The 17,347-nt window shown below is 39.1% G+C and overlaps 1 protein-coding gene across 3 annotated transcripts in view; it reads left to right on the top strand.

Annotated features, from left to right (window-relative positions):
• Positions 1–17,347, top strand: part of LOC111653137 (cell adhesion molecule 2-like) — a 145,583-nt gene that overhangs the window by 106,767 nt on the left and 21,469 nt on the right. For all 3 annotated transcript variants that reach the window (XM_087173287.1, XM_023403607.2, XM_023403606.2), the window contains one exon: positions 9,758–9,907. In XM_087173287.1, coding sequence (XP_087029413.1) covers positions 9,758–9,907 — 150 coding nt within the window. The remainder of the gene's footprint in view (positions 1–9,757; positions 9,908–17,347) is intronic.

The raw sequence follows: 17,347 nt of genomic DNA, 5'->3' as shown, positions 1-17,347 counted from the left end.
TGATTATGGGTCTTTCTGAGCTGCCGCATCAAGTTTGAGTTTGAAAACTCCTCAGCACTCATAAAAAAAAAAAGATATCAAGCTCAACATTTAAGATGTAGGTATTTTAGTTGCATATAAGATTTCCATCAATTTAATATAAACAAACTAGTATAGTACTAATGTGATCTGAATACACAATAAGCAGGTTTATATGACATAAACCTGCTTATTAAGCATTTTAAACATTTTTACTTGTTTCATTGAAATCCAAACAAATTAGAATTATTTGACTGACAAATATGCATTACATTAAATTTATTAGTTTATGTTAAAATTGCATCTGAAATATTAGTATTAGTATTATTGTTTCAGTGAGTTTTGATTGATTTTTGATTCAATTTTTATTTGTTACCTTGGAGATGTGCAGATTATCTTTACTGTATGAATCAGCCGGGTCTCTAGAGGGTGCACATGTTATTTTAGATGCTAACATGAAGCTGCAAAAAGACAGTCCTCTAAGCAGTCTTTGAAATAGTATAAATTGAGACTGTTACTCTTGAGTATAGTCAGGCTCTGTGGTACCATGATGTCTGACAATACCTCATTAATGATGCTGAATTAAAGTGTAGGCCTCAGGGGATCTAAGATGCCTTTATTTTTTAATTCCATGTCAGTGAGTAATTGTGAAGTTCACAAGAAGAAAAGAGTGCTGTAGAGAAAAATACACCTACCAAGTTCAAATCAAGTACTATACAGTATATTGACCTCATTTTTAAGTGAGCTAGTGATGTATAATGCCAAAATAATCCTATGAAGTCCTGGATTTATTTATTTCAGACCATAATGCACAAAAACCCAGGAATAAAGCTACAAGGAGAAAAAAATCAATAGATATATTTACAGTACTAACAACCTACAGTAACTAACATGCATTTACATGCAGCACGTACTGTACAAAGGCAATATTGAAAATATGAAACATCCCCAGCAGCCTACTCCCATGCCAATAAATAAATAAATATCATACAATTACAAGAATATACTGTATTTAAACATGTTCAGAGCTGCCCTACTTGTTTAATCCAGAAGCATTTAAGTTAACAGAAACAGAAACATGAGCTCTTCAGTCCAAGGGGAAACTGAAACTGCTCCTATGGCGAAAGAAGGGTATTTTTTTTCAGTAAGGAGAATGGTGATATACTCAGAGTTGTGCTTTCACTATAGTAAACAATTAAAAATATATATATTTGTATAGGAAGTACATGGTATGAACTAATGCCACACACCACAGTGCTTGTGCCTACGCTAATTTGAAGTGCCTGTCCTTCAATGGGTCTTTTAAAATAGATAAAAACTCAACAATAAAATCTATACAGAAGAATACAGAACTCAAAACACACACAAAACAAAACAAGACACAAACAATTTACAAACAATGATACAATAAAAATACCAATAAAGCTACTACTGTATGAAACGCTCAATCAGATGATCCTTTATTGTGCTCTGAGAAATAAGAAACAAAAATGAGAAGCTGCCAACTTTCACTTCATACCGCTGCTGTGAATTTGTCTGTGATGAGATTTAAACTCCTTCAAGTTGAAGCTGTTAACTGTGTAAAGCTGGATTTTCTTCAAAAAGAAAGAAATGTTTTGGGTATTTTGTGTAGTTTCTCCCCGTCCTCCCCCTTACCACCATGTATGCCGGTTAAACCCAGCACTCTTCCACTGCTGCTGCTCCCAAGTTGCCAAAGTAAAAAGGATTTTTATCACAGAGGCCAGTTTGACTGAAACAGATTTACTTAGATGTCATTACAATTTCAAAATACCATTGTTTGCCACAGTGTGAGCATATAAAAGATTAAAACATCCTGAAATGTGCTAGTGTGGTGGTTATAAGTAGACAACTGAGCATAACTTGGAAGCCATTTATGCACTGGCTTCCCAGGTTTGAATTTGTCCCACAAGTATTAGCAAGTACTTCAAAAATCTTGTTGCTAATGCAGTTACCACCATTGCTGTTACCACTCCAGCTATCTGAAGTCAAAAAGTACCTACCAAACAAGCAATGAAAACAATTTCAACTAGAATTTGAAAAGGGCTTTTCCCTCAGAGGGGACTTTAGAAGTGATTTTAAAGGATGATACTGATTTAGCAGTCTGAGCTTGTCTGGCAGGACATTTCACAGTCTAGGTGTCCTGGCAGTGAAATCCAGTCATCTTTCATCTTGAGCCTGGACTTTGCAACTGCCAAGAGCCCTGCCTGTGGTGTTAAAGCTGCGTTCTGACTCATCAGGGGCCAAAAGGTCAGAGATGTAGCTGAGGGCAGGGCCTTGACAAGCCATGAAAGTTATCAATAAAATCTTGACATCAGTTTGAAAAAAATAAAAAAAATCTAAAAAATGAATGGTTGCCAAAATAGGTTTATTATGACTCCTTGACTTAGTCCCAGTCAAAAGCCTTGCTAGCTCTCATAATGTGGTTTGCTTGTAGGTTAAAACAGATAAAGAAATCATGACACTTAGAAGACAAGAAGATATAAAAACATGCCACCCTCTGAATTGGTAGAGCAATTTTATTCTGGCAGGGTTCCCAAAATAGAGAAAATCTTCACTGGACCACAATTATGCCACCCAACATTTAAACTCATATGAAAGGTTATTAGCAGCATGAAAAGAATTCAATTGAAATGACAGGAAACTCGGCTTTGTGAGTCGAACTATGAACTGTGTAGTCCACCATCTTAGCAGGGTGTTTAAAAAAAAAAAAAAAAAACACCAATTGCAGCTGCCTACCACTAATATAGTACTGGAGGGAAACATATGTATGACTGTAACATATGATGTAATAAGAGTAAAACAAGTCCCAAAATTAAACCTTGATGTACACCACATGTAAAGAAAGCTGTGAAGGAATCAGGGTCGCCATTAGAAAATTCCCAGAGGTGCCCACCTTTCATCTCTACCTGCTCTCACATGAAATGATCAAACATGTTATTTCCTTGATGTTCACTGAAGAGCACACATCTTTGCAGAATACCTCATTTGTTATCACCAAGAGTTGCTTTGAAAGGATTTTCTCCAGAGTCATTGAGCTAAAGAGCAACGAGTGTGTGGGCCTTTAGTTAGTATGGAAGGTCGAATCAAGGTCAGGCTTCTTCACAGGAGGCTAGACTATATTGTAAGAGATGTGACACAGCCATTAGTTCCACAGTTATTTACAACAGAGAAAGCAGTTGGTTCTATAACCTATATGAACTCTGAAGAATTTAGTAGGTATAATGTCTAGTGCGCTCGCTGGTGGATATGTCAAATGTGTTCAAATGTCTATTAGTTCTTGTGGAGAAAATAACGGAGTAGAGAGAGGACGAGTTATTCCAGCACAAGTAAAGGTAGCAGGAGTAACACTGACAATCGAACAGGATAAGAGCCACACTTTTACAAAACTTCACACTGAGTTAGAACACAGAGCTGTCTGTATTTGTCTCACATGGGAGACAGCAAGATCTGGTATTTCTTGTTCTGTGCACCTTGGAATACACACCACAAGTGGCCTGAAGTTCTAATTAAACGGAATATTTATACACTGTGGATGGATGTTCAACTTCCCTCTCTCTCTCTCTCTCAACATGCTGGCAAATAGGCCACACAGTGTAGCGTTAGCCAATTAATTACAATTTTGTCAAGTCTTGGCAATTGCAGTGATTAATTATTATGTTCTCAAGAGTATATTGTCTGTTTAAATACCTTGTGAGTATTAATGCAAGAGTTTTGATTTTCTCTTCCAAACTTTCAGTTTTTGGGTTTACCTTTTTTTTTTTTTTGTAAGTGTTTTTTTTTTTTTTTGTGGTTGTTGTTTTCCATGAAACCAGTTACATATTTGACATACTAGCTGTCTGGGATTCAAGGTACAATATAATATCCTTACAAAAGAAAAAAATATTGTGTAGTTGAAAGTAATTTGTATGTGTATGTAAATCATCAGCGTCTTTGTTTATGCAAAAGTACTTCAGAGACTATGAAAGGAATACCTTGGCATGTGACATAAGTATTTATAAGAAACAATGAAACAAGAATGTAAGACTTTCATCCATTTATGTCTTAATTTTACCATTTAATTTTAGTGGCATAATTCAAATAACTTTCCTGACATTATTTCAATAGACATTGCCTAAATTGTCTCATCAGTTTATGCTTGGTTATGAAGAGATGAATAATGATGTGCGTTTTTGTGATACAGCAATTTAGGGAAATATCATGTGTAATAATTGAGTAGAATAATAATGACTTACAAGGACAGACACGTTTTATTATTTATTTATTATCAGCATTTCAGAAATTCAGCTTTCAATGTGGATACATATGTGATTTGAAGAGAGATGTTCTTAGAGGGCATTTTATCATTGGCAGGCACTATATGAAGTTGCTACCGCTCATTAACATGCACATGGCGGCTCAGCACCTCCAACATCTCTATTTGCAAAGAAACCCTTGTAAAATCAAGCACCAGAAGTGAACTTGTGGTTTGATAAACTGCCTGGAATTCATTTCATATGAAAATTAATAATTGTTATTATTCTGTAATGAATGGAGGCATCGGTTATTTATCCTGCCTGCAGTTTACAGTTTATTCTGCAGCGGTGTGCTTGACTGCTCTCCAGCCATTCATCAAGGCGCTGCTTTCCATTATTTGGTGCAGTCAGCTGAAACTGAGAAAGGCTTTTGGGGTGGTATGGCTCATTCTTCCTCCGCTAACTCTCTGTTCTCTTCAACAGAGATGTTCCTTGGAATTTTCACCTTATGCCCTATATCAGTGGTCATTAGACAAGTCAGTGAAATTAAATATGCAACATGCTTCTCTAATGATGGAGTTTTCAGACCTGGTTTCCCAGCATGCTGTGATTTTCATATCAAAACAGAACCAAAAGATTTCCACATCATCAATAATGATAAAGCACTCCATTAACATTCATCTGCTAACTCTCTTAATCCTCCCTTTAAGTGCCGTCATAAAGATTTCTATCTTCCTCATATTCACGTTTTCTAGATACCCACCCAAACCGCAAGACTCGCAAAATCAATAACCTAAGTATCATATTCTTGGATTCTAATATTGTCAGACTCCGATTCCATCAGGCTCCTGTCTGAGCTGCATTCTGATAACAGCATGAAGAGAGGCTGGTTGAGATGAAATGAAATAGTTTATCATTAATGCACACTCAACAGCTAGCCATTCTGAACATCTGTATTCATATTTATACACCACACCTGCTGCACAGAGCGGGTCCCTCGCTTGAATTTCTAGGGATGAAGAGTGGACATCTACATCCAGTCTGTGTTTTAGCAGACATCTGTTTCTGTGGTTCCCCTTTTAGAATCTAATCATCAAATATTTGTGTTTAGAAATAAAGATGCTATCCTCGCTCCCCATTTGCATTTCTACCTCATTTCAGCCGTGCAGGTAAATATTTGATTCATGAGGCAGTGTCACTTGATTCTGTATGAAAGTTAATGTCACGGTGGAGAGATGTGTCAGCAGCATTCTGTGTGAAGCACAGCAAACAACTTGACTAATCTGGTGTGTGCTGACATTGTGACTGATGATCAGTGTGCTGGTGGCCCACCTGAATGTGGACCATAATCTCCCAGCTCAGAGTGATATTGCCAGTTTCTTTTTTTTTTTTTTCAAAAAAAAATAAATAAATAAAATAAAACAGCAGCTCTCAGATCCATGTGACTGTTTTCAAAATAAATAAATAAAAAACAGCAGCTCTCACATCCATGTGACTGTCATAAAAAATATTGTGAAAGGCTAGAGCACTGCCAAGGGACCAATTATAGCTTTAAGGGTTCGGCCCATAAGCAGGCTGGTGTTGGGAATGTTTTGATTAAAAGCACATACACACAAAAACAAAACAATAAAACGCTTGGGTTTTAATTGAATAAGTTCAATTATATTGTAAAAATTTGTTTGTTTTCAGTTCAGGGTTCATCATTTCATGTTTTTAATCTTAAACTCCTCTTCTGAGAACATGTAGGGAGGCTGGATTGGAAAGAGGGAGGATTGGAGAGAGAAACAGCAATGTGACTTATCACATATTGATTTTTTTCTTTTACTATAGCACTTCATGATATTCATGGAATAAAGGGGGAGAGTTGCCAGAATGAAAAAAGCAACAGCTAATGGTATTCATGTTTCAGAGGGTGCCAGCTACTTTCATCAAGATATCTCAGGTTAGTCAATCCTCACCTCACCTATTTGCTGTCATGGCACGCAGGTTGCATGCTGTCTACTGTAAATATGTGCAAGCTGTCAACCTGCTGCTGGCCTTGACTGAAAATAAGTAGCTCCCTCTCATTTACTATAATACATCGTTGCACTTGAAAAAGGATAGAGCAAGGCCCAGTATTGAAGTTCTTTAGCCTGTAGCGCTGATATGCTTTGTGTTTAAGGGATGGTCTGTCCTCCCCTAAGGCATATTGCAAAAGTGCAGGTTTATTCCTCATTTCATCACCGCACTTCACTGACTCGTCTTGGATCATCTGTGGAGCAGGCAACCTTCATACCTCTATTACTTCTCTCAGAACTGTTTGTTCCCTTTCACTGGGTTCGCTTTTATGGGAAAACACAGCCATGGCTCAACATGATCTACTCTAACTTGCCTTTACCTGGAAGCTTTTATTGTATCTTTCCTTTACCCAGAGTAGTGGAGTGTAATGTGTATAATAATCTTTTTCTATTCTGACATCTTAATTTTGGTTGTAGATAAATGAGGCAATCCTGGTGAAAATTGGTGCAGTTTAAGTTAGAAATGTTCAAATCTCAATATGCTGTGGCTTTTATTTAATTTGTTTTCAAATATTTGTTTGGTTTGCTGTTTTTTTTTTCTTTTTTCTATCATTTATGAAACATGTTGTGTTGCATCTTAGCATTTTATAGCAGGTTATATTACAGCTCAGTTATAACAAGGTAATAATGGGGTGATACATCAACAATCGACTGCCCAATTTTTAACGAGCCGGCACACACACAGAGTTGGTGTCGCTTAATCTAATTAGACGTTGAAGCTTTATGAACCTTAGTATGTACCAAATGACCAAATGCACATTTTGTGGTGTTGTGTTAGCTCTGTCCGATCACCCATTATGCCACGTTTTGTCTTGTTTCCCTCAGTTAAAAAATGAGAAAAAGAATGAAAAAGGTGCAACTCCTTTAACCTTAACAAGAACGACGAAACTAATGGGCTTTTTACACAGAAGCAGCAGTTTTGACTTGTCATGGCAGGAAAAGCACAGGTGATACTAATAACATTAAAAACGGCGCCGTTGTGTTCTAGTGTCCCAGTAAAACCATGACAGTGTGACAGTGAGCCAGCAGAACCCAGAAAATGAAGCAGCTCGGTGTAATTCAGCCCTCATTGATTTTGTTATTTATACCTGTGTTCTTTCTACTGTGACAAAATGTGATAAATGCCTATAGGTGAAGACAGATGTCTATCAAACAATCTCAACATGCTCACACAGTTTTTAGAAGAGGTTCAAACACAATGGTGTGTGCATGGTCTTTAACCCATTATTGTCATATTATTACTCTGATTATTGCCCTCATGTTTTTGACCAACATAACCCCATTACAGACGCTTAACAAAAGTTGTACCAATATTAACTTTGTTTTTGGCAAGATATTATCTGGTTGTTACAAAATATTTAACCCTCTTATTATTGAGATTTAAATTGCTTCCAAACATTTTTGAACTAATTAAATATACTGTGGAATATCCCTCCTTGTCACACATACCTGAACATATGCTTCTTTAAAGGGAGGACAGTGCACAGGGCCAGACAGCACAGTGGCGCGTCCTTGGAGCAGTTTGTGGTTCAGTGACTTTCTAGAATATTGTTTGGCATTGTACTGTTGAAGTAAAGCCAGCTGTCCTCCAATCACCATCTCAAAAAAAAAAAGAGAAAAAAAAGAAAAAGAAATACACCCTGTAGTTGGCACTGGGGATTATGTTTCCACAGAAAGGACAGCATTTGCCACACTCTAGACTGCTACAGAATGTCAAGACAGTGGAATTTCATGAATGTATTAGGTGAAGCCCAGTTAGCTGCAGTACACCCAAACCTGCACTCACACTTCTTTGAAAACAACGCCCACGACGTGACTGTATTTCTGATTATGTGCACAGCCTTTATTGGCCTCGCAGGTATAATTAAAAGAAATGTCAGCAACAGGTTTTTGCCAAAGCAATCCTACACCCCCCAACCTGAGGGATTGAGTGTTATATTCATTACTGTTTGGAGTTGACTTTTTTTCCCATAGCATTTCTGTGAATAGTGAATAGCACTGGAGACAGACAGAAAAAAAGATACTGGAGAGATGGTGGGGTAGATGATGTGACAAAAAAAGTTGAAACTTGCTGGAACTGACAAAAACACCCCCACATGGTACCCTACACACAATGCATCCACATCCATTTCCATGTTTTAATATAATGACATGCATAGCTGCTTTTGCTGGACTACCTGACACCCAGCCAACTGCATCTGAATTATTGTTATGATGGCATAATGAAATGGTGACGTATTTGCTGATGTGATATTGTGTGATTGGGTGCAGTGAGCAGATAAATAATGTGTGCTGTTTGAATCATTTTCCCATTTACTATTTTTAGTCAGCTTCACCGTCACCTCCAGTTGACAGTGGCCTCCATCAGGACAATCGAGGTCAAGGAAGGTCCACAGACCTTTGGCAGTCCCAGCCTCCTCTGCTCCCCCCATGTGAGGTGGACTAATGAGGCAGACAGCTGCTCCCTTAGCTGAAATGTCCCTGTGGTGAACTGTACCTGAGAGAGGCAGAGACAATGTCACCTTCATATTCAGGCGCATTACATGTAGAAACCAAAGCAGACCTGTGAAATCAAGAGAAAACATGCACAAAGATTAGCTTCTGTACAATGAAACGCGCACAGGCTAACACAGCACATTCAGCTTCACCCGTGAACTCAAGAGCTCCAACGCAGTTGTTGTTTACTGCTGTCATCCTTAAAGGGGCCATTCTGGTCAGGCTTATATTAGCCTGTACATTGTCTTCTCATAATCCCTTGCGAAAGAGTATTGGTTTTAGACATCTGTTTCTGTAGCTTGGCAAAGTTCAATAAAACACGGCAGGATAGAAATGCTTCTGCAATGTAATTAGGGGACTTTGCTGAGACGACAAGTACAAATGTGGAATAAGAAGGTAAAATCCAGCAAGGCTGGGTGATTAGGCCTCATTTGGATGTCTTCTGCACACTGTGACGAGCGGCTGTTTCAGGGCAAGGCAGTCGCTCGGATCGAAGGCCCACAGTGTCTAGGATTATGTGTCAATTTACCACCCAGCTGCAGCTCTAGACTCTACAGCAGAACATGACTACCTCTAATTAGGCCATGCTACCAATTAGGGCCCTGCAATAAGGCAGTGAGGAAGGCACTCTGGGAGGGTAAAACCTACCATTGTTTCCACCGTAAAAAAAAAAAAAAAAAAAAAGACCCAGTGTTTTCTGGCTCCTGCAGCTGTCGAAGGCTGGAGTCCATGTCGACCGGACTCCCATTAAGCCATCTTTGGTTTACTGTGATGTAATGAAGACATTTCATGTAATTGATGAGAGAACATTAACTTTGAAAGGTGTCAGGTCTGAATGGTATATTCAATGAAAAGGCAGTACCAACCAGTCAAAAACAGCACTCTATTCATGTCACAGCCATGACCTTAAACTCTGTCTCATAATCCCCACAGGTAGCCAAGGTCAGTTCCCCATTACTCAGAATGTGACGGTGGTGGAGGGGGGCACAGCCAACATGACCTGTCGTGTGGATTACAATGATAACACTTCCCTCCAGTGGTCAAACCCTGCACAACAGACCCTGTTCTTTGGAGACAAGAAAGGTGAGTAATATACCCGGGGATAATGGCCGTAATGATAAAATGATGAGATATGATAAAGATGTCTGAGCCAGATTATATTACCACAGGAGTCGTCTTCATTAATTTTTCAAATTTGGAATCTACAAAATTGTCCCCGCCTGCCTGCCTGCGAGCACACAATTTTACCAAATGCAGGAAAAAGACAGGATATGAGGGAAACGCATTAGCCGTAATGTCGAAGCAGACTTTTAATGAATTTATGTCTCCATTGATGTCCCAGGGCACAAACTAAACAGAAATAGACTGTTTTTGAATTGAACTTCTGTAATCATGCAACACTGACAGTGTTGTTTACAACACAGTAACGCCTGTGGATTGTGAGATGATTGGGCTTAATTAGCATTTTAGCTGCCCTACATTTGTATAGCTGTTTGGATGTCACTTTGAAAAGGAAGCGAACTGTTGCAACCTCGTGAAACAAGACCCGAGCCAGAATGAATTATAATGTGCTCTCACCAGCCAAATCCAATTTAAAGGTGACAAAAGTCTGGAGTTGATAAATTGGAATTGGGGTGAAAGGGAGTATAACAGTGGACTGGTCTTGTAAGGGTTGGGGGTGTTCATCTTTCAGTGTTTCTCACAGCATATTACCCATTTCATTTATGCTGTAGCTGCTAATACAATATCATTGGTTCGGTGATTGAAGATGAACTTTCCCTTTGAATAACAATTGATGGGAGAGAGAGACGCCAGAGTGAACGAGCAGAATGAGAGTCACAGTCTGGTTTGAAGAAATACTTTCTCCCTGGCAAGTGATTGGATTTAGTAATGAGGTCTAAGGTGTTTTATTAGATGAAATTACTTCCAAATACAATTAAACGAAAGTTAACTGAATCTTAAATAGATATTCTTGTGTAAATGGTGTGAATGTGCCCCAAGGATTAAAAATTCAAGCAAAAGTCATTGAGCCAAAACCAATCTTTTTATATAGTTATTTTTCTGTATTCTCTGGTGTACAATAGATGTAGCGTTTTAATATTTTATTTTGCACACCCAATTTTGGAAATCATCAGACTCTATGAGAAGAAAAATTCACCTTCACTCCTTTGTACTCTGAAAAGATGTAACACATGATAAATCATTTAACTCTTATCTTTTGATTGTTTCATTTGGTTAAAATGAAGCCAGTTTACTGTGTTTTCTTCACATGTCTCATCTCATGTTAATAAAAAGCAATAACCTGTATCCACCTGTAAATCTAAAGTGCTGCTGGTATAAACATGTAAGGGGAGCTTGGAGAGCACAATATGCACGAGCCACTTTGCCCTTCTTAGGCAGCCATTTATATTGCATGACAGAATCCTTTTCCTGAGCAATACGGATGACAAAATGAATGTAGTCCACTCAGCAGAGGTTGCCAGGTCTAAGTGTGGGAACACTTCCTCTCCATCTCCTTTTAAACAGCCAAATGAAAAGCTTTATTGGCACAACTAATACGATGCCTGTGAGGCCATCAGGAGAAACGGGAGGCGTGGAGCAACATGAGCTTCATGCGAAGAAGAGGGTGGGACACCTGGGAAGAAATCTCTGCTGTGCCAAATCACCAGTTAATTGCTTGGCAGAGGGCTGCAACTGTCCTTCTTCTCCAGTTTGTTGTGCCGTCTTGTAGGAGCCAGTGAAAAATGTTAGATTCAACCTTATGCTACCTTTCAGTCCAACAACTAACTGCAGACTGGCTGAGCTTGAGGCAGGCTGTTCTCCCCCTTTGATGAACAGCTGGTCAGAGACTGCTGTCACTGAGTAGATTCGATTAATGCAGCTATGTTGCATTTTCTTGCTCCCAGTGTAAAGGTTTTTTGTTATCTTTTTTTTTTTTAAACCTGCTGTTTATATAAATCTGGAATTTTCTCTGTGCTTGTTGTATCTGTCCGTTGTCTTTTGTCCACCTCTCTGCTCACTATATTCCCCTTGGGTGACCATGACAGCGTGGCCATATGTTAGCATTTGATGCACATGCAAGTTTCCTCCACTCTCTCAGCACAAAGGTAGTTTGTCATTGGGCATGCGTAAGCCCAAGGAAATTCAGCTTTTACAGCTTTATGTGTGATTCCGGATGCTCAACACATACAAGTAATGATGATAAAAATACATCTGCTGGTCTGTCTTAAATTAGACAAAACGCTCTGTGAGGCATTTTTTGAAATCTACTCTCGCTCTTTTCCTCAAGCTTGGCATTAAAGATAAGGGCATTTGTCTGGATGTGTTTTGAGTTTGATATAAAATAGTGAGGGAGAAAAAAAGAGTATTAAAATGACCTTTTAAATCCTTTTGAACAGCTACAGTGGAGTAAAGAGAAACATCTTTAAGAAAAGGGAAAAAAAAAAAGCTGAAGTTCCGTATTATATCAATTGAGTTTGACAGCTGCTGGGTAAAGTAAGACAAAATCTGATCTTTGCCCCAACTATAATTTGTTCCATTTTAATTCAGGTCTGGCAAATGAGAATATGAAAAAAGCCCCAAAGAGTAGCTATTACATCCAAGGAGAAAAGGGATTTCTGTGTCTTTCCAGAATTTCAAAGACACTGAATACCATTAAGCTCGTCCAGCAAGCAAGCATGTGTAAAGTGCATCTTTTGCATCAAACATTATTCGTACATGAGTGCCAGTAAAGGAAATACAGACAAAATAGTAATTAAATGACAAAATACGTTGTTTGTCTTTGCCTTCTATAACATCATTTTCTGATCCACCACCTCTGTGGTAAAGGTTTGGTTAAGTTTCAAAATGCACTTAAACATATTGTCATGGTTAAAAGAAACAGACCCACCCAATAACAATGTCACAATACTTCTGCCTTTTCTTTGCCTCGCCACAAAAACCATAAGCAGAGGTCATTTGAAGCATTTGAACAAATGACCCATGTCATCATGTTTCTGGTGAGGACAGTTTCCATTAACGGTAAGACTACTCCAATTAACCTTCTGTTAATTTGATTGTAATATGCAGCAGTATATGGATCATAACTGAGCGTTATTAGTTTATAAACCCACTGGGGGTCCTCAGGTAGGCAGGTCGAACATAATCCGAGCAGCGCATCCAACAAGTTGATGACCTACAATCTGTCTACCCAGCAATGTCACTTCTCGTCACAGACATGGAAGGAGGATAAGCGATGTGGTTGCCGGTAGGAAGGAAAGAGTGGGCAGGTGACAGCTCAGTGGCTTAATGTATCATTGGTGAGAGTGTAAACGATGAAAAGGGCCTCTATCTCATCCTCTCCCGTAACAGGCTCAGTCAAACCTCGTGGAGCTCCAAGAAAGTGTTAACCTTGCCGGATTCCCAAAGCCGATCCATATGGGTTCGACTGTCTCTGCACATTTGTCTAAAGCTGAACACAGCCCTCTTCTTATATCATGCCAGCTGGCTCCCTGGCATGCTCCTCCTCATCCATTATGTATATCTGAGTCTTGGTTGATTGTTGCCACCTCAGAGGCTTCAGACTACACTTTGACAACATGCAGATTCCAACGCACTACCGCCACAGACCTGAGCCAACAGAGACAGATCGGCTTAATAGCCAGGCCAACACATCATTCATATATTAGGCCAATTAGTGGGGACTGTTGAAGGGAGCGGCTCTGTGGTGGGGTTCCACGATGAAGAAATCGATTTGGACCATATGTCTTTTGCAGAATTATCCCTTTTATATGTTGCCGGGGTTATGAATTATTACTACCGAGCAGGACAAACGAGAACAGAGCTGTCCTTTGCTGTCTTCATTATGATTTACTTCACTTTCGGCTTCTGTGGGAAAAGGATAAAACCTAAGTAGGGATGCTGCAGAGAATGGTAATGACATTTCTGACACATGCAGGATGGAAACAGAATCTTTTGTCAGATACGGTGAATATGAATAATGCAATTAATGGGGCGCTACTGCAGTTTGCATGTCAAAGGCGGATAACAAATTGCTCATTTGATCCACAGTATGTTCTTGTAGCACATGCATGTACTGTATATAGCATATACGTATATGCTGTGTTGAATTCTCCTCATCTCAAATTCATCTCTCAGAAGTTTGTGGTTCATCATTCATGACATTTAATTGGGGCATTCAGCCTGGATCATAAAGGTCACAAAGCAAAATTGATCTTAATTGGCTTGTAGTAATCAAAATGCTGTTATGTGCTAAATGAATGCTCTAATGTGAGCATTAAAACATTCATTAGCTTGAGAGAATGAAGGATAATTACCAAGGATGCAATTACCAGAGTGAGCACCAATGAAAGCACAGTTAAACGTCCATTCCAGTAAACACACAACATTTGATGGTTGGTCCGTTGAAAGCGAGTATAGTGGACATTTACCTCAGCTCAGGTCCCAGAGTAAATCTGTCCTCTGTTTGAAAACACAAATAATATTTAATATTATAATTATTATTATTATTGTTATTATTGTAATCATTATTATATATCAGTTAAAGCGCAAGATGAGAAAAGAAAAAAATCCATATATATATGTAAACAAATAATTGAGACTGGAAAAGAAAAATATGAAACTGTGGAGGAGGGAAACTTAACATGAACTTTATTTCATTAATGGATGTGACAGGTGATGCTTTCCCACATTGTCTTCAAATATCTTGAGAAATCTCTCATTGACGTGATGCTGAGGAAAATTTCACAGGCCACAAGTGTTTTGTTAACTTTACAGTGACTGTTTATACAGGTAAAGAAAAAAAAAATGTAGAAACGGTCTCACGGCCACAGCTAATGTCTTTCTCCAGGGACTAATGGAGTTTTAAGTTTACTGGGTTACCTCCAGCGTCACTAAAATGTGAGTCCACCATTATGGCGCTATACACTTAGATATTATTGCTAATGTGAAGAGCTGCTCTTGTGCTATACTGAGCTCTGTGTCACACTGCACTCTCATGTATAATGTATATTAGCTATTTAGAATAATGAAGCATATGTTGTATTTAAATTCCTGTAGAAATTTCACACCCACCTGAAAAATGTCTAGCATCTTTTTGTCGTTGTTATGTGGTGGTACTGTAATATATATTTACAACCCCTGGAATGGGTAAAACCACATTGTAAACCAACAGAATTATGTAACCCCACTGGCACTTGTTTTAATAAAAATTTAATTTAGAGAATTTAAATGAAAGAAAGGGACTCAAAGGCAGAAAAAAAAAAATCCCACAGTGTACAATCAAGCTTATGTCAGTGGGCTGGAAAATGGATGGACAAAAATATATTCAGTCACATTATTCACCACTTGAAGAGAGGACATAGCATAGCTGCTGGGAGAATTCCTTCTTCTTTCCTTCCCGCCTTCAAGCGCTGAAAATGAGTCCAATTTGAGGAGCATCTGCTCTGTGGGATCTCTTAGAGTGCGGGCAGTAACAATGGCCCTCTGGAACAAGGCCCTTTCCTTCTCTTAATTGCAGCCACATGTGTGGTGGGAAAGAGCCCCCTGCCTGCACCACCAGCCCTGGAACACGTCCAGAATCGCCCACACAGTCACTGAGCGAGCACAGCCAGCAGCAAACACACTCTAATTGCAAAGAGTGGAGCCCCTGGCTGGAGAGCGTGGGGGTGCGCCAGGGCCCTGTGTTCTTGCTGAAGGACAGCTAGTGCTTTCACATTCCAGGACTGGCTCAAAGTGGTTACAGGCCATGCAAAAATGGCCAAATGGGGACATTCAGTGTTGCGGATGTAACACATTTTGGCTGAACCCGAGAGCCATCGGCTTGTTTCCAAGACTAATGGATAGATGTAAAATGTCCTTCTCTATCTGGATTGTCAGGAGATACTTCATCGTTTTGGATGCGAAACATTGGTTAACATCTGTCTGCTGCTCAGTGGAGTGCAGAAGTGAATGCCATGTGATAAGTGCACTTCCAGTTCCTCTGCTTCCAGTTTTATCGGAGGACAGAGCTAATGTAGCTACCAACCAGACTGGCAGCTCATCTCTTACACATCAAAACAGTGCACCATATTGTAGTGAGGCTTTTTAACAACTGTTTCACATGCTGAAACAGGTTCTTATATAGTACATTCAAGCAACTTTGAGCAAAATTGGCCGAGGTTGTTCAAACTGAAAGTGACAAACCACAGTTTTCTCAGGAGACCTCAGATTGGTCCTCTACTGACATAGTCGGTGGAGCAAAGGACTGTCAGGGAAACAAGACAAACATTACTTTGCATCAAAGGGCCATGGCAACAGTATCCCTTGCCCTGAGGGGGAACCGGGGTGTCAGTTTTACTGATTTGAGACAGCCTTGGTAAGGCCTCCATCACAGGAGATGTACTGCGCATTAAGCTGCCATGCTGCAAGGCTGTAGCATACACAAGGTCAGGGTGCAGATTTATGCTTCCTCCTAAGCAGAATGAACAGCACAGGACCTATCTAGGGTTTGGGGGAAATGAACCTTTTCATCACATTGATTTCCTAAAGCACCTGGAAAAAAGCTTTGTCAGCCACTGGCATTTGGGTCTGATTGTGACGGATCTGCTCACAATCTGGGCCTCTAGCCTGAATTGGATTCTAGTAGTATGGTTTCCTGGCCATATGCTGTTTGAGTAATAGATAACACTTGTCTTTGGGTTATTCAAACCTTTGTACATCTCATTCTATCAATATGTCATTGACTCACATGCTTTCTAGTGCCAGTGGCTATCTAACAAAAATGCATCATTCAAGTCCATCTTTTGTTCAACTGTAAGTTGTTTCTCAGCGTCTACTTCAAACTATCTGAATCAGTATTTCAGCTACTGACATTTAGATTTAATTCTGTTATGATGTTAATGTGATATTGTTCAGTAGATGAAATGAGGTGTAGCCTATTGGGTACTTTAAATGTCACTTGAAATCTTTAGTGGTCTGTACTGTATCTGGCCACTGTTTGGTATTTAAACTCATACTCCACATCTATTGAGTATCAGACAGTGTTAAAAGGCTTTTTAAACTTGGTCACTTCAGTGGAACAGCAGCTGTCTTCGGCTTTATTGTTAGTTTCACTGGATTCCAATGACAATAAGTTTCCCCGAAGGACCAAGTCTAAAGAACTTTCCAAAAACACTCCTACAGTATAATTCCCTTGTCTACCATCCATCCATATTTTCAGTGTGTCATAATTTTGTTGAAATATGACTGAACATGCTACAGTGGAGCGGCAGCCATATTTTGTCAGTGCATTATTTTGTAGTAGTTTGGGAAGTTTTCATGGTCATTTTAAAGACTTTTTTTTTCTGTCAGAAACTCATCTTGTCAACATTAAATTTATTACAACAGACATAAGCTCAAGCTGATCACAGCTGCTGGAGCAAACCTTTTTCTCTTTCACTTTTTATACCAACAGATTTCAAGTGGAATACCACTTTAACCAAAGGATGTCGGTTTTGCCTCAACAGATCCCTTTTTAGGAAACAGTCATACCATTTATCAGTATCT

The sequence above is a fragment of the Seriola lalandi genome, unplaced genomic scaffold, assembly GCF_002814215.2.
Source record: "Seriola lalandi dorsalis isolate HSWRI2012SDOR001 ecotype SW California unplaced genomic scaffold, Sedor1 jcf7180002054163, whole genome shotgun sequence".
Lineage (NCBI taxonomy): Eukaryota > Metazoa > Chordata > Actinopteri > Carangiformes > Carangidae > Seriola > Seriola lalandi.
This window is presented reverse-complemented; position numbering and strand designations above follow the sequence as displayed.